This window comes from Sorex fumeus, unplaced genomic scaffold, assembly GCF_029834395.1.
Source record: "Sorex fumeus unplaced genomic scaffold, SorFum_2.1 ptg000063l, whole genome shotgun sequence".
Lineage (NCBI taxonomy): Eukaryota > Metazoa > Chordata > Mammalia > Eulipotyphla > Soricidae > Sorex > Sorex fumeus.
In genome coordinates, this window is record NW_026606120.1 from 5,790,480 (window position 1) to 5,815,773 (window position 25,294).

At 50.2% G+C, this 25,294-nt stretch overlaps 1 protein-coding gene across 1 annotated transcript; it reads left to right on the forward strand.

The window, feature by feature from the left end:
• The first annotated feature begins 1,479 nt into the window (after nt 1-1,479).
• DHX16 (DEAH-box helicase 16) lies at nt 1,480-25,258 on the forward strand. The gene is made up of 20 exons (XM_056127663.1): nt 1,480-1,734; nt 4,481-4,728; nt 4,805-4,967; nt 5,316-5,372; nt 7,633-7,887; nt 7,992-8,195; nt 8,271-8,462; nt 10,461-10,571; nt 10,742-10,857; nt 12,599-12,809; nt 12,937-13,035; nt 13,136-13,288; nt 17,340-17,480; nt 17,668-17,830; nt 17,929-18,047; nt 18,162-18,229; nt 22,587-22,749; nt 22,840-23,001; nt 23,289-23,462; nt 25,056-25,258. The coding sequence occupies exons 1-20, from the start codon at nt 1,528-1,530 to the stop codon at nt 25,182-25,184; spliced, it is 3,135 nt and encodes a 1,044-aa protein (XP_055983638.1). The 5' UTR covers nt 1,480-1,527; the 3' UTR covers nt 25,185-25,258.
• The last annotated feature ends 36 nt before the right edge of the window (nt 25,259-25,294 follow it).

The window sequence follows — 25,294 nt, forward strand, 5'->3', positions numbered from 1 at the left end:
TATTTATTTATTTGATTTTTGGGTCTCACCCAGTGATGCTCAGGGGTTATTCCTGGCTCTGCACTCAGGAATTACTCCTAGTGGTGCTCAGGAGACCATATAGGATGCTGGGAATCAAACCTGGGTTGGCTGCATGCAAGGCAAACACTCCGCCTGCTATACTATTGCTCTGGTTCTGCAGAGTTTTTAAAAATAATTTTCTGGGTCGGAGAAATAGTACAGCAGGTAGGGTGCTTGGCTTGCACATGGCCAATGTGAGTTATATCCCCAGCACCTCAAATGGTTCACTGAGACCCACCAATAATGATCCCTGAGCAGAGTCAGGAGTTAGCCCTGAGCAATGCTGGGCATGGTCCAAAAACAAAACAGAAGAACCTCCAAAAAACAAAGCTAACTTTCTGAGATAGGGCTAGAGTACGTTTGGGAGCCCTGGCTTCAGTCTCCTGGTCTGTTAGGTGAAATCCACAAACAATCAAACATTTAAAAATGAGAAAACTGGAGATATAGAGATATAGTATAGTGAATAGGAAACTTGCCTTAAATCCAGGTCACCCAGGTTTGATCTCAACACCCCATATTCCCTCGAGTACCACGAAGAATGATCCTTGAGCACACAGCCAGTAGTAAACTATGTGCACCACTGTGTATAGCCCCAAACACAAAAATAAATTTAAAAACTTTTTGAGGCTGCCACAACAAAAAGTACGCTGTTGTGTCTCCCCTGCTCCACCAGACCTCAAGTTTCTTAGTGCTGGAGATTTGTTTATACTTAACCTGTGTACAACTTACTCCTGCTTCAGATACAATCCTAGAAAGATCCCTAATCAGCCTCAGTCTATTAAGCAGCGTAGACCTGACCTTCCTATTTGAAACAGAATCTCCATTACCACATACAGCTTTCTCTATTTTTGACTTCAGAGAACCTACGTGTGTGTGTGTGTGTGTGTGTGTGTGTGTGTGTTTCTTTTCCAGCGGTGCTTACTCCTGACTCTTGCTCAGGGATCACTGCTGGCCTGGCGACTATATCGAATCAGGGTCAACTGCGTGCAAGACAAGCGCCTTAATCCCAGCGCAGATACATCTCCGCGTCTTCTCTTTCTCCTTCAATAGAAATTCGGTAAGAGGATTTCTTTTTCTCGGTGGGTTTAGCTCGCTGCTGTATCCCAAGAGGCTCAAGTGTGGCCCACATTTGTTCAATGAATGAATAAGTGAAGTAGCGACCACTAGGGGGCAGCAGATGACCGGAGTGGCGGCGGATAAGAACCCTGCACCTTGCGCTTCGGCGGTCGCCGGCGAAGTCTGACCTGGCTCGGCCGCCGTAGTACCGAGGCCGGAAAAGGGCGAACGCTTCCGGCCCCGGCGGTCCGGTGCGGCGGCTCCGGGCTTCGGAACCCGAGCCGCGGGGCCGAGGCTGCTTTCCTGTGGCGGCCGGGGGCTCCGGCCCAGGGCCCCAGGTCTCCGGCCGGCCCGACCGCCGGCGCGTCTGGCCGAGACCCTTCGGGGCCGCTGACGGGAGCAGCAGCGGCCATGGAGACGGCGGCGGGGCTGGAGCGCTGGGTCCAGGACGAGCTGCACTCGGTGCTGGGGCTGAGCGAGCGGCACGTGGCCCAGTTCCTGATCGGTACCGCGCAGCGCTGCGCCTCGGCCGAGGAGTTCGTGCAGCGCCTGCGAGACACCAACACTCTGGACCTGGGCGGGCCGGCGCGGGACTTCGCCCAGCGGCTCTGGAACAAGGTTCCGGCCGGGATGGGCGCGGCTGGGGCGGGCCGGACCCGGGAGCCTCGGCGCGGGGGGGGGGGGGGGGGGGCGGGGACCGGCCGGCCAGGTGGGCCGGGCTCTCTGCTCCTGCGGGGGTTAAGTGGGAGCGTTCACCGGGTGCTGTGCTAGGTGCTGCTGGGTTCAGTGCTCGGAGCGCTCAGTGCTTAGACTGCAAGATTGCTCGACTCTCAGCTCTCGTTTCGTCCGGGGCCCTAGTTTGTCTGTCTGTCTGTCTGTCTGTCTTTCTTTCTTTCTTTCTTTCTTTCTTTCTTTCTTTCTTTCTTTCTCACTTTCTCACTTTCTCTCTCTCTCTCTCTCTCTTTCTCTCTTTTTTCCCCCCTATCTTTCTTTCTTGTTGGGTTCAGTGCTCGGAACGCTCAGTGCTTAGACAGCAAGATATCTCGACTCCCAGCTCTCGTTTTGTCTGGGGCCCTAGTTTGTCTCTCTCTCTCTCTCTCTCTCTCTCTCTCTCTCTCTCTCTCTCTCTCTCTCTCTCTCTTTTTCTTTCTTTTCCTCCTAGTTTGTGTCTCTTTTTCTTTCTTTCTTTTTTTTTCTTTCCTCTGTGTACAATTTCTGTTTATTTATTTTTTCTTTTTTGGGTCACACCTGGCGATGCACAGAAGTTACTCCTGGCTCTGCACTCAGGAATTACTCCTGGCGGTACTCAGGGGACCATATGGGATACTGGGAATTGGACCCGGGTCAGCTGCGTGCAAGGCAAACACCCTATCTGCTGTGCTATTGCTCCAGCCCCTACAATTTTTATTTAAATTGAAACTACCAAGCCTATTTTCAGAAAAATTAAATCACAACTTGGCATGAATCAGCTATTTCACCGAAATTTATTGTTGCCTTCAAAAATTTATGAAGTAAAAAAAATTTCATGAAAAGCATGCTCATCTCCTTTTTTTAAAGTATATTTTTAAAATTTTTATTAGTGAAACATAATGAGGTACAGTTAAGGACATTACAAGTTTTTGTGCATGGGTTTCAGTTATGCAGTGATTGAGTACCCATCCCTCCACCAGTGCCCATTCTCCATCCCCAGTGATCCCAGTATCCCTCCCATCCCTCTTTCTTTCTTTCTTTCTTTCTTTCTCTTTCTTTCTTTCTCTTTCTTTCTTTCTTTCTTTCTGTCTGTCTTTCACTTTTTGGGACACATCCAGCGATGCTCAGGGGTTACTTCTGGTCTCAGGAATTACTCCTGGCGGTGCTTTGGGACCATGTGGGGTGCCGGGGATTGAACCCGGGTTGGTCGTGTGCAAGGCAAATGCCCTCCCCGCTGTACTATTGCTCCGGCCCCTAGTTTGTGTGTTTCTAACCAGATCCTGACCACACTGAATAGCGAGACTGTACGTGTGGGTAGGGGAGGCAGGAAAATTCCCTAAAGTTTGTCAGGACGAGAAGGGAGGAAGGGGCTCCTGAGGGGCAGAGCTGTTTTTCTTGACTTTGTACCCTGCAGAGCATTTTACAGAACTGACACCCAGTGAGTGTGGAAAAACTCAAATTTCAGGCTTGTTTTCCTTGTGTCCTCCGTGGTGGGGGAGGGGATCGGGTGACAGTACAGCAGGATAGTGCAGCACTTGTCTTGCACGTGACTGACCTGGGTTCGATCCTCAGCATCCCCATATGGTCCCCGGAGCACCGCCCTGAATAGTTAACTGAGTGCAGAGCCAGGAATAACCCCTGAGCATCCCCGGTGTGGCCCAAAAACAAAAAGAAGAAAAGAAGCAAAAACCCTTAAAACACACACAAAAAAAATCCACGAGGTGAGAGCAGGAGAGATGGTACATGAAATAAGGCACAGAGTATGTCCCTGAATCGCCCTCCCTTCCCCACAAAAGTAATGTAGGTGCACTGAAGATGTGAATGATGTTAATCTGTTCACCCCTTGTATCACTCGAATGTGAAGTGCCTGGCTCCTGGCAGGTCTCTGTGGGGACTCAGCATCATGACAGTCTTTGTAGGAATGAATCCATTGCAGGGAAGCACAGGGGCAGAGCAGTTGAGGAGTGGGTTTGAGAATGTAAATTTCATAAGTGCAGGACTTTCGGTTTTTTACTTATTCCTGAATTTCTAGTACCTAACAAGTACCTGGTGTGTGGGACAGATTCAAATAAGTTCAGAAGATGAGAGGTCCTGTTCAGTCTGGTTTCATATCAGCTCGTTGGTAGGTCAGGAGAGCTCAAAGGGCTGGAGCATGTACTCTGCACACAGTCCTGGGTTCAGTCCCCAGCACCACATAGCTTTCCAAATCACCGAGAGTGACCTTAAGACACAGGTGGATGTAGCCCCTGAGCACCGTGTGATGTGGCCTAAAAATAAAAACAAAAATCTGAAGTCTTTATTATTATCACAATCACGGTCCTCCTGTCCTCCCGTTGTTCATCGATTTGTTTGAGTGGGCCCAGTAACGTATCAATTATGAGACTTCTTGTTAACTGTGTTTTGGCATATTGAATACATCATGGTTTTTTTTTGCGTCACACCCGGCGATGTACAGGGGTTACTCCTGGCTCTGCACTCAGGAATGACTCCTGGAGGTGCTTGGGGGACCATATGGGATGCTGGGGATTGAACCTGGGTTGGCTGTGTGCGGGGAAACGCCCTCCCCGCTGTACCATCGCTCTGCCCCCCACAGTGATTCTTTAGTAATAGATCTGAGCAGGTGGACAGAGGTCAGGGATGTTTCAGACCCCCTTCAATTCTACCTTGCCCACAGGTACCCCGGAAGGCAGTGGTAGAAAAGCCAGCGCGGGCAGCTGAGCGAGAGGCCCGAGCTCTGCTGGAGAAGAATCGATCTTACCGGTTGCTGGAAGACAGTGAGGAGAGCAGTGAGGAGACCGTAGGCAGGCCCGACAATAGCCAGCAGAAGAAGCGGAAGAAGCGGAAACACCTCAGGAAGAAACGGCAAGAGGAGGAGGAAGAAGAGGAGGAGGAAGAGGTCTCTGATAAAAGGAAGAAGACAGGGTAAGTGGGAAGCAGGGCGAGAGGGTGGGGTGGGTGGCTGGTGAGATGTGAGCCTTCTGAGTGTCCTGGGCTGCAGGGGGAGCGCCCCGCAGACAGAGAAGCCAGAGTCCGAGGATGAGTGGGAGCGGACGGAGCGAGAGCGCCTGCAGGACCTGGAAGAACGAGACGCCTTCGCCGAGCGGGTACGGCAGCGCGACAAGGATCGGACTCGCAGTGTCTTGGAGCGGTCGGACAAAAAGGTGTGTAAATCCCAGGCAGATCCTTGTTTCAAGCCTATGGTGGAGAGGCCAGGGGTGTAGCTCAGTGGTAGCGTTCTTGCCTGGCATGTGTGATACCTCTTATCTGGGTTAGAGCCAGACCACCACCAAAGAGTAAAAGAGAAAGAAATTGAGGTTGTATATAGTGCGAATTGTGGTTGTAGGAAAGAGAAGACCTTCTGCCTATGCAGATCTGGTCACCTCTGGGGTCCTGTGGCCAGGGCAATTCTGTGAACTTGGAAACAGCGCAGTATGAGAAGGAAGGTGTGGGGAACAGCTGTTGGCATGGGGCTTTTGGCCTTATCCCCATCTACACTTGGTTTCTTTTAGGCTTATGAAGAGGCTCAGAAGCGCCTCAAGATCGCCGAGGAAGACCGTAAAGCCATGGTGAGTGTCTGTGCCCAGGAAGCCCAGTTCACAGGACACAAGGATTGACTTTCTGAGCCTGTTTTTAGGGGCGGGGAGAAGACATTTGAAGCAAGGTGGTGGGGATGCTACTGCGTGCCCTGTCTCTGGCGGAGGGTCTCGGGGGCTTGAGAGTTGCCTTGCATGGTGCAACCCAGGAATATGCCACATACAGTCCCCTGAGCATCTCCAGGAGTTATCCCTGAAGCACAGAGCCATGAGTAAGCCCATGAGCACTGCTGGGTGTGGCCCAGAAACAAGCAGAAAAAAATAATCTCAGGTCTTTCCTGACTCACAGAACAGGATGGTTGTGACCACGGACTTGAGACCTCTCATGGTGCAACCTCTCTTGTTTTTCTTTTTCATTTACCACTTTTTCAGTTATACATCTTGGTCCTTTTTGGGTCACTCCTGGTTCAGTGTTTGGAAGTTATTTCTGACAATACTGGGAGACTGTAATGCCAGGAATCACGCCCAAGATCCCTGTATACAAAGCATGTATTTGCAGCTTAAACCGTCTCCCTGCCAACAAAAACTGATGGTCTTTTTTGTTTTGTTCTTTTGGGTCCTGCCAAACAGTGTTCAGGAGGCCTGGGGGATTCAGTGCTTGGCCCAAGGATGTGGTGCTGCTCAGTCCCTGCAGTGCCAGGGATTCCATAGGGGGTACCAGAGATTGAACCCTGATTGACTGCATACAAGGCAAATGCCCTGTTCACGGTACTATCTTTCTCGCCCCTGTTTTAAATATTTTGATGGTCCTTTAATAGGTGTATGTTAGTCTGGTAATGTTGAGTTTTTCTTGATGACCAATACATAACTTTTATGCATAAGTAAGAATTGTCTGCAGTGCAGTTGCCCCGAATGACTTTAGTAATTGCTCTTTCCAAACTGGAATCCATTTTAGGTATTCAGATCAGCCTTGAGCACAAGCTTCGTTTTATATCTTCAAAGCATAAATAAGAAAGTTATACTTGTGTGACTAAAACTCAGTCATGAACAGCTTTGAAACTGCATTTCTTGGGTCTGGAGCGATAGCACAGCGGATAGGGCATTTGCCTTGTACCCGGAAGACCCAGGTTCGATTCCCAGCATCCCATATGGTCCCCCAAGCACTGCCTGGAGTAATTCCTGAGTGCAAAGCCAGGAGTAACCTCTGAGCAATGCTGGGTGTGACCCAAAAAGCAAAAAAAATAAATAAATAAAGCAGAAACTGCATTTCTCATGGTGATTAGAAAAAAAGAAAAGATTTAAAAAAGAGAGCCCGGCAAGCTAACGAGAGTATTCGATATGCCAAACACAGTAACAACAAAGTCTCCAATGGAGACGTTACTGGGCCCGCTCGGGCCTTATTTAAAAAAAATAAAGGAAATCTAGAAAGACCGTTCAACAGAATCAGAGTCCTACTGGGTGGGCATTTGTCGTGATGTTGCTGCGGCCCTGGGAGGGTGGTGGGGTGGTGGTTGAAGCTGAGAAGGGCCTGGCAGGCTGTGGGTCTTGGAAGGCTGCATCAGAGACCTGCTCATCAAAGCTAAATGGAGCACTGTCAGGGGAGAAGCCTGGCCCAGGCACTTGGGTACTCTTCCAGCTGTGTGCATAGAAGTTATTTATCCCCTCCTTAAATTGAAGTCCTTTCATTTTTCTTTTCTTCATAATTTGGGGGGGGGGGTCATACCGGGCTCTGCTAGGGGACTGTTAAGTGTTGGAGATTGACCCCAGGCAGAGCTCCAGCCCTTTGAGCCTCTCCCTATTTTGTTGTTTTTATGTTTGTTTTATGGGGGGGGGGACCTCCCAAGTGTTTCTTAGGCCAGATGGTTCAGAGTATGAGATGCAATACTTTTCTGGCCACCAGGATTACCCCTGCAGTGCTTGGGGGACCTCTGGAAACTTAAGGTTCCCTCCCTGCCCTTGCCACAGAGACTACTGACTTTGGAGAGGGAAGGCAAAGGCAATGACCTTCCAGCTGCCTCTCAGGGAATTTGTAATCCTTTTTTTTTTTTGCTTTGTGGGTCACACCCGGTGATGCACAGGGGTTACTCCTGGCTCTGCACTCAGGAGTTACTCTTGGAGTTACTTGGGGGACCATATGGGATGCTGGGAATCGAATCCGGGTCGGCCGCGTGCAAGGCAGACGCCCCACCTGCTGTGCTATCTCTCCAGCCCGGAATTTGTAATTCTTCCCCCTGGGTTGGCGAAGGGGTTACTGGTCCAGCATGAAGATGTGACTTGCCCTGTCCTGAACCAGGTCCCCGAGCTGCGGAAGAAGTCCCGCCGCGAGTACCTGGCGAAGCGGGAGCGGGAGAAGCTCGAGGACCTGGAGGCCGAGCTGGCCGACGAGGAGTTCCTCTTCGGCGACGTGGAGCTGAGCCGCCACGAGCGGCAGGAGCTCAAGTACAAGAAGCGGGTGCGTGATCTGGCCCGCGAGTACCGTGCTGCCGGAGAGCAGGAGAAGCTGGAGGCCACAAATCGCTACCACATGCCGGAGGAGACCCGGGGACAGGTGAGCGTCCCGGCGCCCCGGAGAGAGGACCTCGGGGTGTGGGGCAGTGCTGGGAGGTTCCCTTCCCTGTCCTGCCTGTGCTTCCTGGGCGCATTTCTTCTTAGCCGGCGCGTGCTGTGGACCTCGTGGAGGAGGAGTCGGGGGCCCCGGGAGAGGAGCAGCGGCGCTGGGAGGAAGCCCGGCTCGGGGCCGCCTCCCTGAAGTTTGGGGCTCGAGACGCGGCTTCCCAGGAGCCCAAGTACCAGCTGGTGCTGGAGGAAGAGGAAACCATTGAGTTTGTTCGGGCCACTCAGCTACAGGGTGATGAGGTGAGTGGCGGGCTCTGGTGCACCCGGAGAGGACCAGCCAGCCACTGCGGCACTCAGCCCCTTTCTCCTTCCCAGGAGCCATCAGCTCCCCCGATGCCGACCCAGGCTCAGCAGAAAGAGTCCATCCAGGCCGTGCGCCGCAGCCTGCCCGTGTTCCCGTTCCGCGAGGAGCTCCTGGCTGCCATCGCTGACCACCAGATCCTCATCATTGAGGGCGAAACAGGCTCCGGGAAGACCACCCAGATCCCTCAGTACCTGTTTGAGGAGGTACAGTCCCCCTCGCCCTCTGGGTTTCTAGGGTCCAGGCTGTGAGCTCTGTCTTGTCAGAATTCCTTTTACTTGGCATTTTGAGCTATCGCTTACCTACTCTACTCTTGATCATTTAGTCTTTTTGTTTTGTTTTCTTTTGTTTTTTGGGTCTCACCCTCACCCGGCAATGCACAGGGGTTACTCCTGGCTTTGCACTCAAGAATTGCTCCTGGCGGTGCTCAGCTGACTATATGGGATGCTGGAAATCGAACCTGGGTCGGCCGCGAGCAAGGCAGATGCCCTGTCTGCTGTATTATCGTTCCAGCCCCTTGAACATTTAGTCTTTCTACCAAATCATAATTTTTATTTTTTTATTTTTGCTGGGGTTAGGGGGTGGAGGAGAGGGCTCCCAATCCGTGTTTAGGAATTCCAGGGCTTCCTAAGTGGAATTCCTGAGTCAGGTGTATGCCAGGCTGCATCCTAACCACCAAACTATCTCCTGGCCCCATGAGGTTGTTTTTGTTTGTTTGGGGGCTACACCAGCAGTTTTCTGGCTCTTCCCAGCTCTGTGTTCAGGGGACTGGGTGATGCCTGATATCAGACTCAGGCTTCCTGCATACCACACTTGTGCTTAACCCGTTGAGCTATCTCTTACCCCAAGCCTGGGATTCTTGAGGATAAGGACCATATTTAAGGTCAGAGAGATAGTGTAGGGTTAAGATACTTATCTTGCATGTGGTGACCCCAGTTTTATTCCTGGCACTGCTTGTGGTCCCCTGAGCATTGTCAGGAAAGACTTCTGAACACAGAGCCAGGAGTAAGCTCTGAGCATTTTAGCAGGTGTAGTCCTAAAAACCAAAAAAGACTGTCCCTTTTCTTTTGGGGGGGGGGGGGTCTGTTAGGGCCACACCCTTCGGTACTCTGCGCTTACTACTGACTCTGCTCAGGGTCACTCCTGACTTTGATGCTACCAGGGACTGAACTGGGGTTGACCACTTGCAATGCAAGCCCCATACTTTCTCTTGGGCCCTGCACTATATTCCTTTTAGTGTCACTTTCTGCCAGTGTCCATGATTGGTAGGAGTTTAGCACCTTCTGGTTGGATGGACATTAAACCACTAGTGGTGGATGATGAATATGGCCGTGGACCTCCCCACTCTCCAACCAGCTTAGTCCATCAGGCCAAAGCTTCTGCAGGCCAAAGAACAGAGTTTAGTGACTCCTTTTTTCAGTAACTCAAAAGGCTGGAGCTTGTGCTTTTTTGCCTGGCTTCAGTTCCAGTTCTAGTTGGTTCCCTGAACATCTCCAGGATAGCTTGGGTGTGACCCAAGAACCGAAAAACACAAAGGATTTGTTTTCTCGATTTTTTTTCAAGTTCTGGGTGGCCCCTGGACTTGAATCCAAGGGCTGGGACTGCTCAGGCCTGCTCGGACTGGGTGAGGAGTCATTTTGGGTAACCCTATATCTGTCTATCTGTCTGTCTGTGCACTTCTTGTCTGGTCCTTCTTTCCCCTAACCCTGCCTTGTTTTTTCTGAATTCTTCTTGGCAAAGGGAAAAGGGAAAATCTCCTTCTTTCTGCCCTCCTTCTTTTTAAGAACTTTGTCCCCTTTCTGTTGTCATTGTCACTGCTGTGATTTCTGGGAGTTGCATACTTGACTGTGGTACACAGGGCCACATCTTTGTTTTGGGCCCTATCTAGCAATCCTCTGGCTTAGGAATCACTCTTGGCAGAGCTTGGAGCACCATATACAGTGCTGGGGGTAAACCCAAGTTGACTGTGTGAAAGGCAGGCACTGTACCTACTACAGCAGTTCTCTGTCCCAGGACCGTATTTATTGTGGTCACAAAATGTCCGTGCATTTATTGTAGCACCTTCAAATGGCAGTGCCACGAATTGTGCCCAGTGATGTGGAGTAGTGTTGGGGATCAAACTTGCGGCCTCGTACTTAGAAAGCATTTGCTCTGTCACTGAGCCACATCCCTTGGTCCCAGTAAACTTGTTTCTTGTTACCCAGGGTTACACAAAGAACGGTATGAAGATTGCGTGCACCCAGCCCAGGAGAGTGGCAGCGATGAGTGTGGCTGCGCGAGTGGCCCGGGAGATGGGTGTGAAACTCGGGAATGAGGTGAGATCTCCTCGGACTCATGGGTGATGGGGTCCCCGCAGCGTCAGGCCTCCCTCACGTTACCCTCCGGGCTGTGCTCTCTAGGTCTGGGCTGAGTCCTCGACCCCTCGCTCCGCACTTCTTTTGGACGGCACCAGTTCAATCTGTATCACCCTTGATCCCTTTGACAGGTTGGCTACAGCATCCGCTTTGAGGACTGCACGTCAGAGCGAACGGTCCTCCGCTACATGACCGACGGGATGCTGCTCCGGGAGTTCCTCTCTGAGCCTGACCTTGCAAGCTACAGGTACACGCAGGCCATCTCCTGCGGGGGCGTCCCCTGCCTTATCCCTGCCAACCAAGTCAGTTCCCTGGAGCTCCGGCCCCCATCCCGTGCCTCTCTCTGTTTCTATTCACCTCTGTCCTTTTTCTCCTACCTTCCCACCCAGCTACTTTGGCAGTGGTTTTCTGATTTATCTGCCATTTCTTGTAGAGCTTTTCGGTTCCAGTGTTCCTGGACCGTGTTGTAGAAGAGACAATTTTCCTCCCTTAATTGTTTCTGGAGTCTCGAAAGCATCCAGGCAGTAGAGTGGTGCTGTGGGACCTAAAATCCTGTGACGCTCACTTGAGGAATTATGGACAGCTCCCCTGGAGGGCACTTCCTGCTGCCCTTTGAAATGTGAGGGGCTTTTCCAGGGCAGAAGGAACCAGAGACAAAACAGAGCCAAAGGGGAGGCAGATTTGTCTCCTGTAGGAGACAGATTTCAGCACAACATAAGGAGCCCTGGAACGTTCAAGATCGCAGGGGCCATGGGAGTTCTCTGCTGGAGTCCCTTTGGGGTCGTGTTATGACAATATGGGTTGTGAGGAGTGAATTCTCAGTGGGCCACGCAGGCCTCCTGGAGCATGTGTTGAAGGACGAGATCCGTGCTACCGTGCACGGTCAGGCCAGCTGACATGGATCTGCCTTCAGCTTCAAGGAGTCTGTGAATTTGTGGTCCTGGAGGTTCACAGTGGGGAGCGGGACAAACGTGACTGGACCCATTGTAGAGAACCCTGAGAACCCCTGGTGTGGGTTTTTCTCACGGAGGAAGGAGGGTGAACACCCGCAGGCTGCTGCCACCCAGGACGCAAAGACTGGAGCAGGGTTGGTGCCGTAGTGCAGTGGGTACAGTGCTTGTCTTTCACACGAGGGCCTGGGTTCAGAACTGCCCGCATAGGGTCCATGAGCCCCATCAGGGGTGATCCCGCCATGAGCTTGGCTGGGTATTTCCCCAAAACAAAGCGAAACAAAAGAGGGATTGGGGGTAGGGAACGCCAAGGAGAAGCCGGTCACCACCAGTAGGACAAACCAGCAGAAAACCTGAGGTCAGAATCCACAGTCTGCGCCTTTCCTGGCTTGGGCAGACGGCAGCAGCTGAAATCTGGAGGCTGGAGCCAGGGCCAGAACAAAGCTCTCATCTTTCTAGATCAGGATCACGAGTCCAGTAGAGTCAGCAGAGGAAACAAAAGTGAGGGTTAGGGGCTGGCGCGATAGTACAGTGGGTAGGGCATTTGCTTTGCATGTGGCTGACCTGGGTTCAGTCCCGGGCATATATAGTCCCCCAGGCACCACCAGGAGTAATTCCTGAGCGCAGAGCCAGGAGTAACCCCTGAGCATCGCTGGGTATGACCCAGAACGCAAAAAAAAAAAGAGATATAAAGGACTCTGACAAACGTTGGGAACTCAGACTGGTAGGGGTGAATAGATCAATTGGCATTACCAAGAGAACAGCCTAGAAGCTTCCAGCGTCCTCTGGGCCTACTGCTGTGTATCTGCAGACCTTCAGGAGTGAGGCACAGGGTGAGCTTTTCCACCCTGATTTCTGAGTCTCCTAACTTAGTAATATATATGCAACTTTCTTTCTCCTGCTCCAATCTTTGGTCTGTTAGCAAGTGCCTGCCTCCTGTTCTCTCTCAACATTCACATTCCCTCGGGGACTCCTTGCTTCCCGCCCTCCCCTCCTGCCTCATCGCCTCTCCTCCTTACCGCCACCTCCTCTCTCCAGCGTGGTGATGGTGGATGAGGCTCATGAACGGACCCTCCACACAGACATTCTCTTCGGGCTGATCAAGGATGTCGCTCGCTTCCGACCAGAGCTCAAGGTCCTGGTGGCTTCAGCCACTTTGGACACTGCCCGTTTTTCTACTTTCTTTGATGATGCCCCCGTCTTCCGAATCCCTGGTCGCAGGTTTCCTGTTGACATCTTCTATACCAAGGTGCGAGACGGTATTCAACTGTGAGGGAATGAGGTGGGGCCGGGAGAGTGCACAGGGAGCCTGTTCTGTCGGGGGCGGGGGGGGGGGGGTGAGGCCTGTGCAGTGACGGTCCCTGCCCCACTCCCAGGCCCCGGAGGCTGACTACCTGGAAGCCTGTGTGGTGTCAGTGCTGCAGATCCATGTGACCCAGCGCCCTGGGGACATCCTGGTGTTCCTGACAGGACAGGTGCACATGTGGCGTGGGGGTGGAGGGTGGAGGGTTGGGAAGGGCTGGCGGGTGGGCCTCCTCTGACGCTGGCGCTGCCGCTGTTCCCGCTGCATACCAGGAGGAGATTGAGGCGGCCTGTGAGATGCTGCAGGATCGCTGCCGCCGCCTGGGGTCCAAAATCCCTGAGCTCCTGGTGCTGCCCATTTATGCCAACCTGCCTTCTGACATGCAAGCTCGAATCTTCCAGCCCACACCCCCGGGAGCACGAAAGGTAAAGTGGGGAAACCCACGTTCTCTGGGTTTGTCTATGTAGCTAGCAGTGATAGCAGGTAATCCTGGTGGGCGCTGGGCGCTTCTCAGCTTCAAGGCTGTCGCAGTTAGCTGCTTGCCACTGAAGCTGTGGAGGGTGGAAGAGTGTGGGTGATCTGCAGAGCACACGTGGGGACTTGGGGGGCCGGGTAGGGTTGATCTGGATCAGAACCTTTAAGAAAAACTGTGTCAGAGCATTGGGCTGGCCCAAGATGTGTTTAAGGTCATAGTATAATTTAGAATAGCATTTCTGCTCTCACTCAGGTGACAGTTGCATGAATAGACCTTGGCATGAGACATGGGGAACATCTAGTAGGACAGAGGAGCACAGGAAGAAAACAAGGTGGGGAGAGGGCCATAGTTAGAAAAGGTTGAGAAACACAGATCTAGAAGGTACGGTGGTTCTCAATGTGAAGTTGTGGGAGATCGTCAAGATTTGTTTTTAATTTGGTTTTTGGGCCATACCTGGTTGTGATCAGGGAATGTTACTGACTGTGCATTCAGCAATCATTCCTGGTGGGCTGAGGGGGACCATATGTGGTACTGGGGATTGAACCCAGATCAGCCATGTGCAGGGCAGACACCCTGTTCATTATACTATCACTTTGGCCTCACAGCTTGATCTGTTTTGTCTTTGTTTTAGGGTCTCCCCTGCAGTGTTGAGGGCCATCAGGGCTACACCCTGCAGTGCTTGAAAGGTGCCAGGAATCAGACCCAGGACCCTGTGCTTTTTAGGCATGCACCTTTAATTCTTTGTTCTGTCTCCACAGCCTCTAAAAGTAACTGCAGACTGCCACCAGGGCGGGCTTGTTTCATGGTGGGGATGTTGCTTAGGGATCACTCAGGGCAGTGTTTAGTACTCGGGCCTGATGCTGTGTTGTTGCTCAGGCCAGCCTGATGGTGCTCAGGATAAGCAGGTAGAGTTTGGGGGATTATACCTGCCCGTTCTCAGGGACCGCTCCCAGCTTGGTGCACAGGGCTTGCTTCTGTCTGTCAGGGGTTAAGTCTGGTGCTCCCAAGTGGGAAGCGTGTGCTCAGCCGTTTGAGCTATCTCCAAGCTGGCGCCAGGGAGGGCTTTTGATGGCAGATAGGAGAATTTGGACTTAAGACGATTGAGTAGCAGTCGAAAGATTTTTATCAAGATGAAACTTTTCATTCAACCGGTATTTAACTAATTCCTCCCACATGCCAGTGTTCTGGGGGATAAGAATATAGTGCGGAACAGTCTGAAGTCCCTCAACTCAAAGAGCTTATAGGATGTTAGACCATGAACATACAGATGCTCTGAGTAGATACAGTGCAGCATACATAGGAAGAAGGAGGTGGACTCTTCTTGGGGTAAAAACTGGCAAGAAGCGGACCTGGAGAAATAATGAAGTGGGTAGGACATTTGCCTTGCACTTGGCTGACCAGGTTTGATTCTTGTCATCCTATATAGTCCCCTGGACACTTCCAGGCATGATTTCTGAGTGTACAGCCAGGAATAACCCCTGAGCATCACCAGGGATGATGCAAAAACTAAAGAAAAAAATGAAAAAAAAAAAAAAAGACAGATTTTCCTTGTGGGGGCAGGGAGGGCTTCTCCCTTTCTGATAAGAGACAGTGAAGCCTGAATGAGGTGGAGGGGGAACCGAGATTGTAGCCTGAAGAAGAGTGAGCCACCAAGCTGAGGGGACAGCTTTTACAGGGCCCTGGGTATGGTGTGGGCACTGGCTAGTGGATGGCGGCCAGCAAGGCAGATACACTTAGGAGCCAGGGGGCAACTGGGGATGGAGGATTCAGGGCTCTGAGGTCTTCGATAGAATTATCCTGTAGGGTGGGAAGCCATTGAAGGATGGATGAGGGATGGGATGGTTTGTCTTTTTATTATTTATTTGATTTGGGGACTATGCCTAGTTGTGCTGAGGGGTCACTTCTGGCAGTGCTGGTGGGGGGACTAGATGGGGTTCCAGGGCTTGAACCCAGGCTGGCTACTTGCAGGGCAAGCCCCCAGTTTTACCGATAGTAAGAGAGTAGGGCATTTGCCTTATATGCAGCCGACCTGGGTTCAAACCCTGGCGTCCCATCTGATACCCAGAGCACAGCCAGAATGATCCTTTAGTGCAAAGCCAGGAATAAGCCCTGGTCAAGTATGTTTCAACTCCCCTCCCCCCCCGCAAAAAAAATAAAAGGATCATTCTGGATGCCATGTAACTCGGGTTGGAGTAGGAGCAGTAGGGAAACCCTTCGGGAAGCTATTACAGGAAGTAAAGTGGGAAAGTGAAGATGGAAGTGTAGGTGGGAAGACAGGCAGGGACTGGGCGTCTCCATCTCCGTAAACCTCTAAATCCTCTTCTTTACTCAGCGAAAAAAAGATGAAATCAGGGTCAGAGAGATCGTACAGAGGGTAGGGTGTTTGCCTTGCATGCTGCTGACCTGGGTTCGATACCCGGCATTCCATATGGACCCTTGAGCACTGCCAGGAGTCATTCCTGTGTGCCGAACCAGAAGTAAGCCCTGAGCATTGCTGGTGTCCAAGTGTGGCCCAAAAATACAAAAAGGAAAGAAAGAAAAGACAATCCTATAATTTGTGACGATGTTGATAGATCTGACTGAAGCTAGTCAGGAGAGGGACAGATACAGAATGATAGAATGATTTCCCTGGTGTGGATATAAAGTATGATAGTATAGAAACAACAAATATTCAAAGTTAACAAAAACTGAGAACTGGCCTTTACTGTTGTGATCTTTGGGCCATACCTGATGCTTAGGGTGTACTCCTGGCTCTGTGCTCAAAGGATCACTCTTGGTAGGCTTGGGGGACCATATGGGGTGCTGGAATGGATCTCAGGCCAACCACATGCACAGCAAATATCCTTCCCACTCTACTATCTCTCCAGATTTGAAAGCTGGTCTTTATTTTTATAGAATCACACCTGAGTTGAGCATCAGTGGGTGAGGCCCAGAAACCAGAGCTAAAATAAAACTGAACAAATCTTACAAGGTTACAGAGTTATTCCTGGTTGAGTTTCAGGCTACTGTATTTCAACATTAGTCTCTTCACCAGTGTCCAGTTCCCTCTGCAGGTGTCCCTAGTTTCCTCCTGCCCCGTGTCAGGCACTTTTTTTTTTTCTATTTTCTGCCCCCTCCCCACCTTTTAGGCACTGCAGCTTATTTTATTTCAATCTTTGTGTCACATCCAGTGATCCTCAGGGGTTCCTCTTGGTGCACTCAGGAATTACACCTGTCAGCGCTTGGGAGACCATATAGGGTGCCGGGTATCGAACTTGGGTTAGGTGCATGCAAGGCAAATACCTTACGTGCTCTACTATGTCTCCAGCCCCCAGTACTATTACATACGGCATCTTGCATAGTTATATGCCTTACCTCCTTTCAGCTCCCAGTCTTTATCCACTTCCCTCTATCGTTGTTGTTATCCTTTCCCTGTTCCCTGGCCTATACCTTCTGTCACAGTGACAAACTTCCTACTAAGGACTGAGACCTGATCTTTAATAGGAAGCACATCACTGTAGGGGGATAGGACCGGGAGGGTAGTAGGGGGACACAGGGACATGGTGGAGGGAATCTGTCACGGTAGTGGAAGGTGTGGTGTTGGAATGATTTTTGCATGAAACCTGCCATTATTGATATCGTAGATCACAGTACCTGAAATAAAACATCAAATAGTTTAAACAGTTTAAAATAGGGGGGCTGGAGCAGTAGCACAGTGGATAGGGCATTTGCCTTGCACGTGGCTGACCTGAGTTCGATTCCCAGCATCCCATATGGTCCCCGGAGTGCTGCCAGGAGTAACCCCTGTGCATCAGTGGGTGTGACCCAAGAAGCAAAAAGAAAAAGAAAAAATTCACTTCCCCTCACCCTTCTGTTCACTTTAGCAACTCGGCTTCTACTGTGTGCCTGTTTGCTGTTTGACTCTAATGCTTTCAGAACTAGAATTTCTTTTTATTTTCAGGATTATAATTTCTGAGTAGATGGGTTAGGGTACTGGGTGACCCCATATTCATCTCACTCAGGTGGTTGTGGCGACGAACATCGCAGAGACATCACTGACGATCGAGGGCATCATTTACGTGCTGGATCCAGGGTTCTGTAAGCAAAAGAGCTACAACCCCCGCACAGGCATGGAGTCACTCACGGTCACGCCCTGTAGCAAGGTGGGCCTGTGCTGCAGCTGAGTCTCCTGGAGGGGCTTGCGGGAGCTTGCCTGAAGGTTTCACTCAGGCCTGTGGGGCTTCTCCGAGCGAGCGCAGGGTGTAAGCAGCGGGGGTCTTCTCGGGTGGCTTCCCGATGCACTCTGTTCCTTCCCACTTGTCAGCCAGCCTGCCTCTCCTTTCTTTCCAGGCCTCAGCCAATCAGCGAGCGGGTCGGGCAGGCCGGGTGGCAGCCGGGAAGTGCTTCCGCCTCTATACCGCCTGGGCATATCAGCACGAGCTGGAGGAAACCACAGTGCCCGAGATCCAGAGAACCAGCCTGGGCAATGTTGTGTTGCTGCTGAAGAGCTTAGGTGATTGGGTTGCCCAGTGCTCCTGGAGGACAGTGGAACTGGTGCCACTAGTCCACTGAAGGGCTGCCCACTGTCCTAACCCCTCCATCTTCCTCTAGGGATCCATGACCTCATGCATTTTGACTTCCTGGACCCTCCTCCATATGAGACTCTGATGCTGGCACTGGAGCAGCTGTATGCTCTGGGAGCCCTCAACCACCTCGGGGAGCTTACCACGGTGAGGCGGGGCGACGGGCTTGGAGAAGGGCAGAGGGGCTCAAAGTGACCCCTTGGGTAATGGAGCGACACTTGAAGGAGGGTAGGCATCAGCTCTTGTCTTTTCTCTCCCTAGTCTGGTCGAAAGATGGCAGAACTTCCCGTGGACCCAATGCTGTCTAAAATGATCTTGGCCTCTGAGAAGTAAGTCCCCCATTCTGATCTGGCCTCCAGCGTATAAACTGGCCATTCTTCTCCTCCTATCTCTGTGTCTGTATTTGGTTTTTTTGTTTGTTTTGGGGCCACACTTGGCAATACTCAGGGGTTATTCCTGGCTCTTCAGTCAGGAATCATTCCTGACAGTGCTCCAATTCTGGTCACCTGTGTACAAGGCAAGTGTCCTACCTTTTGGACTGTCACTTCAGCCCACGGTCCATCTTTGTTATCTCACTTAATTCCCCTTCATACTATTTTTTCCTCTTTTTTTTGAGGGACCTCACCAGTGGTGCTCAGCTATACTAGGGGAATGAAATGCCAGGGATGGAAACTGTGACTCCCACTTGCAAAGGTCTTTTCAGACCTTCCAGCTGTATCTCTGACCCTCTTCCATACTATTCTGTAACAAGAATGTGTTTTTGAGGTTGGAGAGATAGAACAGAGGGTAAGGTCTTCCCTTGCATGCAGCTGACTCAGTTCACTCCTTGGTACCTACTATGATCCCTGAGCCTCGCCAGGATGAGTAGGGAACTAAAAGTACTTGGAACTAGGAGCCCTGAGTACCACTGGGTGTGGCCCCAAACCAAAAAAAAGTTGGTGGTGTTTTTTTTGTTGTTGGGGTGGGGGTGGGTGCACACCTGGTGCTGTCAAGGGCTTGCTCCAGGTTCTGCACTTAAGATCTCTCCCAGTGGGCTCCGGGTACCTTATGGCGTGCCAGGGATTCAACCTGGATTGCAAAACAAATGCCCTACCTACTGTACTACCTCTCTGGCACCCCAAAGCTTAATTTTTTTTTCTTTTTGGGTTAGACCTGGAAATGCTCAGTGCTCAGGGGATCATATGGGATGGGGGTCAAACTTGGGTTGGCTGTGTGTAAGGCAAATGCCCTACTGTTGCTCCAGCCCCAAAACTTAAAATTTCAAAGAACTCATACTGCCATGTTCTGGGCCACAGTATTGATATGACACCGTTCAATTTTCATGATGTTATCAATAGTCACAGTTAACAAGCACACTAGGGCCAGGGATGAATTAGCTGAGACTGATTCAGTGACTTACTAAGGTTGGATGTAGCTGCAGAGAGAGGGATGGCTTTTCTTGTCAAACTGTATTTGTAGTAATGTGATTACTCTAGTGTTCATGTTTTTTGTGTACAAAATTCTGCATCACCACCACCACCACCAGACTGCCAAAGATCCTCCACCATTGTCCTTTTACTTTAGTTCATATCATCCTTCTGCACTCCCCAACCTTTTTTTTTTTTGCTTTTTTGGGTCATTCCTGACAGAGAACAGGGATTACTTCTGGCTCTGCACTCAGGAATTACTCCTGGCGGTATTTGGGGGACCATATGGGATGCTGGGAATGGAACCCGGGTTGGCCGCGTGCAAGGCAAATGCCCTACCTGCTGTGCTGTCGCTCCAGCCCCTGCACTCCCCAGCCTTTCTCCTGCCACTGCTTGTTACCTCAGCTCTGTAGTCAAAGGTCAAGGGTTTGTTATCATTGGACACTGCCCATTCATTCCCTTGCTTTGTTTATTCTGTATTCCACAAGAATGAACTCCTCTAGTGTTTGTTCTCTTTCCTCTGATTTACTTTGCTTAATATGTCTCCCTCTAACTCTAACCTCCTAGTAGCAAAAGGCAATAATTCATCTTCCATTATATATGTGTGTGTACACACACCATACCACATTAATCCACTCATCTGTTGTTGAATTTTATTTTGGGGGAATGGGTAGGTGCCACAACCAGCTCTGCACTCAGGAATCATGCCTGGCAGTACTCAGAGGAACATATGGGATGCTGGGGAATCGAACCTGGGTTGCTCATGTGCAAGGCACATGGCTTCCTTTCTATATTATCCAGCCCATTATTGGATGTTTCTTGCTTTTTTGGTGTTTGAGCCAACAGTGCTCTGGGGTTTATTCTGGTGTATCAAGTTTATTTTGATGGATGCTCAGCAGACCATGGGGTTCTGGGGATAGAACCCAGGTCTTCCCATATGCAAAATTGTTCTTAGTCTGTTGAACTGTCTCTATGACTTAAACCTTGGTTATTTTGGGTGGGCCACACCCAGCGGTGTTCAGGAGCTGTTTTGGCTCTGTGCTGATTAGTGACCCCTGGCAGTGCTTGGGGAGTGGTTGGATTCCAGGCAAGTGCTTTAACCCCTGTCCTTTCTCTAAACCCAAATCTTGGCTATATTAAACAGTGCTGCAGTGAACATAGGTGTGCATTTATCTTTTCCCATTAATTAGTGCTGTGATGGATACCAAGTAATAGAATTTCTGGGTCATATAAAACAAACGATTGTTAGTTTTTGAGATGTCTCCACACTTCTAGAGATGACTTTCCCAGCAACAGTTAAAGAGGGTTTTTTGTTTGTTTTTGTACCACATCTGGGGATGCTCAGGGCTCATCTGATTCTATGCTCAGGGATCACATCTGGCAGTGCTCAGGGGACCATATGGGGTACCAGGGATCAAACCCAGGTCAGCCACGTGCAAGGCAAACACCCCACCCACTGTACTTTAGCTCTGGCCCCTGTTAAATTCTCTTCATTGAAAAAAATTCTTCTTCTTTTTGGGAGTGGGGGCCCTTCCTGGAGATTCTTGGCCAGTTGGGCCACCAATTCATTGCAGAGGATTGAGGATTCAGTATTGCTTGGACCTTGTGCTTAGCTATCTCCAGGACTGTACCAGATGATGCTCAGGGGACCATGTGGTGCTGGAGATCAAACCGGGTTCCACTGTATCAAGGTATACTCCCAGCTCTTTCTTCCCAGCTCTGTACCTCTTTTTATTATTATTTATTGGTATTTTGGGCCACACCCCGCAATGCTCAGGGGACCCTATGGGATGCCAGGGATCAAACCTGCCCACGCGCAAGGCTGGCCCCCTTTACCTCTTTTTATTGTCTTTGAGGTCACCTGTTGAATTTTAGGTTTTTCCATTCTGCTGAGTGCTCTGTTCTTCCATTCCTTTGTTTCTGCTTGAATGAGTTTTTTGTTTTCATCAAGCTTTTTGTAAGCTTAATGATTCTCTCCTCCAAAGATAGCCTAAACATGGAGAGAATTAATGCTCTGTACTTTTCCATGTCGGAAATCGTGCCCAGAGCCTCACACACGCAAAGCAAAGCTGCTGAGTATAGCTCTGCTGCTGAGCTATATCCCTGGCCCTTTTTTGGAGAGGCTTTTTGTTGCTATTGTTCTCTCTTCCCCATTCCACAACCCCTGTGCTGGGAACTGAACTGGTGACTTTGTATTTTCAAGCCAAGTGCTGTATCAGAGGATTGCTTATTTCAATTCCTCCTCAGGCAGTTTAGAATCTTCTGTTGTAGGGACTGGAGCCATAGTACAGTGGGTAGGTCATTTGCCTTGACCCAGATTTGATCCCATATGGTCCCGAAAACACCTCCAGGAGTAATTCATGAGTGTAGAGCCGAGCATAACCCCTGAGCATCGCTGGGTGTAACCCCAAAACAAACCAATTTACTACAGTGGGTAGGGTGCTTGCCTTGCATGCAGCCATTTGAGGTTTGATTCCCAGCATTCTATATGGTTTTCTAAGACTACCTTGAGAGATTCTGGAGTGCAGAGTCAGGAGCAAAACCCTGAGCATTACTGGGTGGGCTCCACCCGTCATCACCGCCACCCCTACATAAAAATTAAAGAAATTTCTACTGTTGTTAAGGACTTTATGGACATGGTTTTCATCCATTTGCTATTGAATTTGTTAGTGTTTTTCCTTATTCTTGGTGCTACATGAGAGCTAAAGCTGGCCAAGTAGTGATTTAGTGCCTGAAACTGCTAATCTCTGGCAGCTTTGGGAGGCCTTTTACCAGTTTTTTAGTAACCTGAACATGGACTGTTACAGACAGAGACTGTAGGCTTGCATGTTGCGATGGGTGGCTGTGCACCAAGTTTATTCAACTCTAGGGGACAAAGCATGAAACAGACATCCTGGGGCTGAGAGAGTACAGCAGGTAGGGTGCTTGCTTTGCTTGTGACCAACCCGGGTTCAGTCCCTGGCATTCTGTATTCTCTTGATACCAGAATCTGAGTACTCTGTAGTCACCATCCTGACCAGCCATCCCAATGTGAAAATATGCATCACACAGTGATCACTTTCCCCCAGGATGCTTAAGTATCTTGCTTTTTTTTCCCCCCTTGCTTTTTGGGTCACACCCGGTGATGCACAGGGGTTACTCCTGGCTCTGTACTCAGGAATTACCTCTGGTGGTGCTCCGGGGACTATATGTGGCAAGGCAAACGCCCTACCCGCTGTGCTATTGCTCCAGCGCCAGGTATCTTACTTTTAACCAGCATGCTTTTCCTCTCCCGCTGCAGGTATAGCTGTTCAGAAGAGATCCTCACGGTGGCTGCCATGCTCTCTGTCAACAACTCGATCTTCTACAGACCCAAGGACAAAGTGGTCCATGCAGACAATGCCCGTGTCAATTTTTTCCTCCCGGGTGGGGACCACCTGGTTCTCCTAAATGTCTATACACAGGTCACTGGGCTTGGGGGAATGAAAATGCGGGCGACATGGACCCCTTCCACCTTGCTGTTTATTTACCCCTTCTTTTTAATGCTGTTTCAGTGGGCTGAAAGTGGTTACTCTTCTCAGTGGTGCTATGAGAACTTTGTACAGTTCAGATCAATGCGCAGAGCCCGGGATGTGCGGGAGCAGCTGGAGGGACTCTTGGAACGTGTGGAAGTTGGTCTCAGCTCCTGCCAGGGGGACTACATCCGTGTACGCAAGGTCAGCATTTTTCTGCTTGCCATCTACCCGGTATTTCCCAGGGAGTAAACTTCTCCGAGGGCCTGTGGCTCTCCGTCTTGTTAGTATCAGTCCTTTCCCCCTGGTGCTAGGAGTGCCTTCCCTGTGAGTCTGCCTGTATCCCTGCATTTCCTTCTCGGTAGGCCTCTCATGGACTTCATCCTTACCTTTGTGCTTTTCATAAAGCCCGAATGAGGAAAGCAGCAAATGCCAAGGGCTTCCTGGATGTCTGGCCTTCCCACTGACTTTCTTTCCTGTCTGCTCTTTAGGCCATCACTGCTGGTTACTTTTACCACACAGCAAGGCTAACTCGCAGTGGCTATCGCACTGTGAAACAGCACCAGACAGTGTTCATTCATCCCAACTCGTCTCTCTTCGAGGAACAGCCACGTTGGCTGCTCTACCATGAGCTCGTCTTGACTACCAAGGAGTTCATGAGACAGGTGAGGGGCCCATCCCTTGCCCGGGAGCTAGAGGTTGCACTGGAGGTGGTGTTCTGGTTGCCTAATAACCTAGGCTGGAGAGTAGTACAGCGAGTAGGATATTTGTCTTCCATGTTGCTGACCCAGGTTCCATCTCTGACCTCCCGTATGGTCCTCTGAGCCCTGTCACGAGTGACTCCTAAACACAGCGCTAGGAGTAAGCCCTGAGCATAGCCAGGTGTGGCTCGAAAACCAGAAAAACCAAACCAAACCAAACCAAACCTTGTAGGTTCATGGGCTGGGGAAATGGCTCAAAGGCTTTATATGCAGGAACCCTGGGTTCACTCCACACTACCACATCCCTGAATACTGCAAGTTGTCCCCTTAAAATAAAATCAGTACTCAAGAAAACATCTACGCTTAAGAATAGGGTAAGCTAGACATCTCTCCTGACAGCTATCTTAGCAACTATTAAGATCCAAAACCTGTAACTGGGGCAGGAGAGAAAGTATAGCAAAATAGGATGCTTGCCTTGTGGCTGTTCCAAGTTTGATCCCTGGTACCCCATATGGTTCTCCAAAGCCAGAAGTGATTCCGATGGGCCAGAACAATAAGTACAGCAAGTAGGGCATTCGCCTTTCACTTCTCTGACCCGAGTTTGATCTCTGGCATCCCATATGGTCGCCCGAGCATTACGAGAAGTAATTTCTGAGTGCAGAGCCAGGAATAACCCAAAAAGAAAAAAAAAAAAGTGGTCCCCTGACCACAGAGCCAGAAGTCAGCCCAAGCACTGCCAGGTATGGCTCCAAACCCAAAAACCAAAAAGGTCCAAAAGACATAAATTGTAATACTCAATATTTGATCTATGGAATTCGTGTGTATGGTACTGGGGATCAGACCCAGGACTTCACACCACTGGGACTATTTTTTTTTGACAAGGTGGGGGAAGTTGGGCCACACCCATAGCAGTCAGGGCTCACTCCTGGTACTGCACTCAGAAATTACTCCTAGTGGTGCTCAGAGGACCACTGGATTGCAAGGGATTAAACATGGGCTGTCCGTGTGCAAGGCAAGTGTACTATCACTTCCGTTCCTTGTACTTCCCTAGTTCAGTGCTTGGATGCCTATTGTGTTCAAGTTTCTGAGAATGGGGCCCTGATAACAAACAGCAGATGTGCTGTCTGGAGTGTACTTTAGAGAGAGCCTGTTTGAGATTCTGGGTATAAAGAATTATGTCTGCTAGGGTGTATTAAAGCCTAGCTTTCCCCTTCACCCTCCTTTTCTGAAGAAAAGGGGGAAAAGAGAACCTTTGTGGTGGGTAGGGAAAGGTGTATGCCAGGGATCAAAACTAGGGCCAGAGATTTGCAAGGCAAGTACTTAGCTACCAGTTTTATGTCTAACCCCTAGGAACCCTTTTTGTTTTTTTGTGCCACACCCAGTGATGGTCAGGGATCATACTGGGTGTCGTTGGGGGATGATATGGGGTACTGGGTTGAACCAAGTGGAAGGAACCTTACCACTGTACTCTGTCTCCAGCCATAAAGCTTTTCTGATCTCACACACACATTAGAATTTAGGTAAGAAGGAAGGACTACTGAATCTTTCCTCTTCTAGGTACTGGAGATTGAGAGCAGTTGGCTTCTGGAGGTTGCTCCCCACTATTACAAGGCCAAGGAACTAGAAGATCCCCATGCTAAGAAGATGCCCAAAAAAGTAGGCAAGACACGAGAAGAGCTAGGATAAAGAGAAAAGGCTCTAAACAGCCTGACATCAGCTCCTTTCCTTCTGTACATTAATATCTTTTAATAAAAGTATTTATGGAATAAAGCTTGTGAGGACTTTTTTTTTTGCTT

What these genes read in the sequence shown, in the direction of transcription:
- DHX16 (XM_056127663.1), top strand. Translation starts at nt 1,528, where the DNA reads ATGGAGACGGCGGCGGGGCTGGAGCGCTGGGTCCAGGACGAGCTGCAC. An exon ending in TTGACATCTTCTATACCAAG is followed by an intron (nt 12,810 to 12,936) that starts GTGCGAGACGGT and finishes CCCCACTCCCAG; the next exon opens with GCCCCGGAGGCTGACTACCT. An exon ending in CGGTCACGCCCTGTAGCAAG is followed by an intron (nt 17,481 to 17,667) that starts GTGGGCCTGTGC and finishes CTTTCTTTCCAG; the next exon opens with GCCTCAGCCAATCAGCGAGC.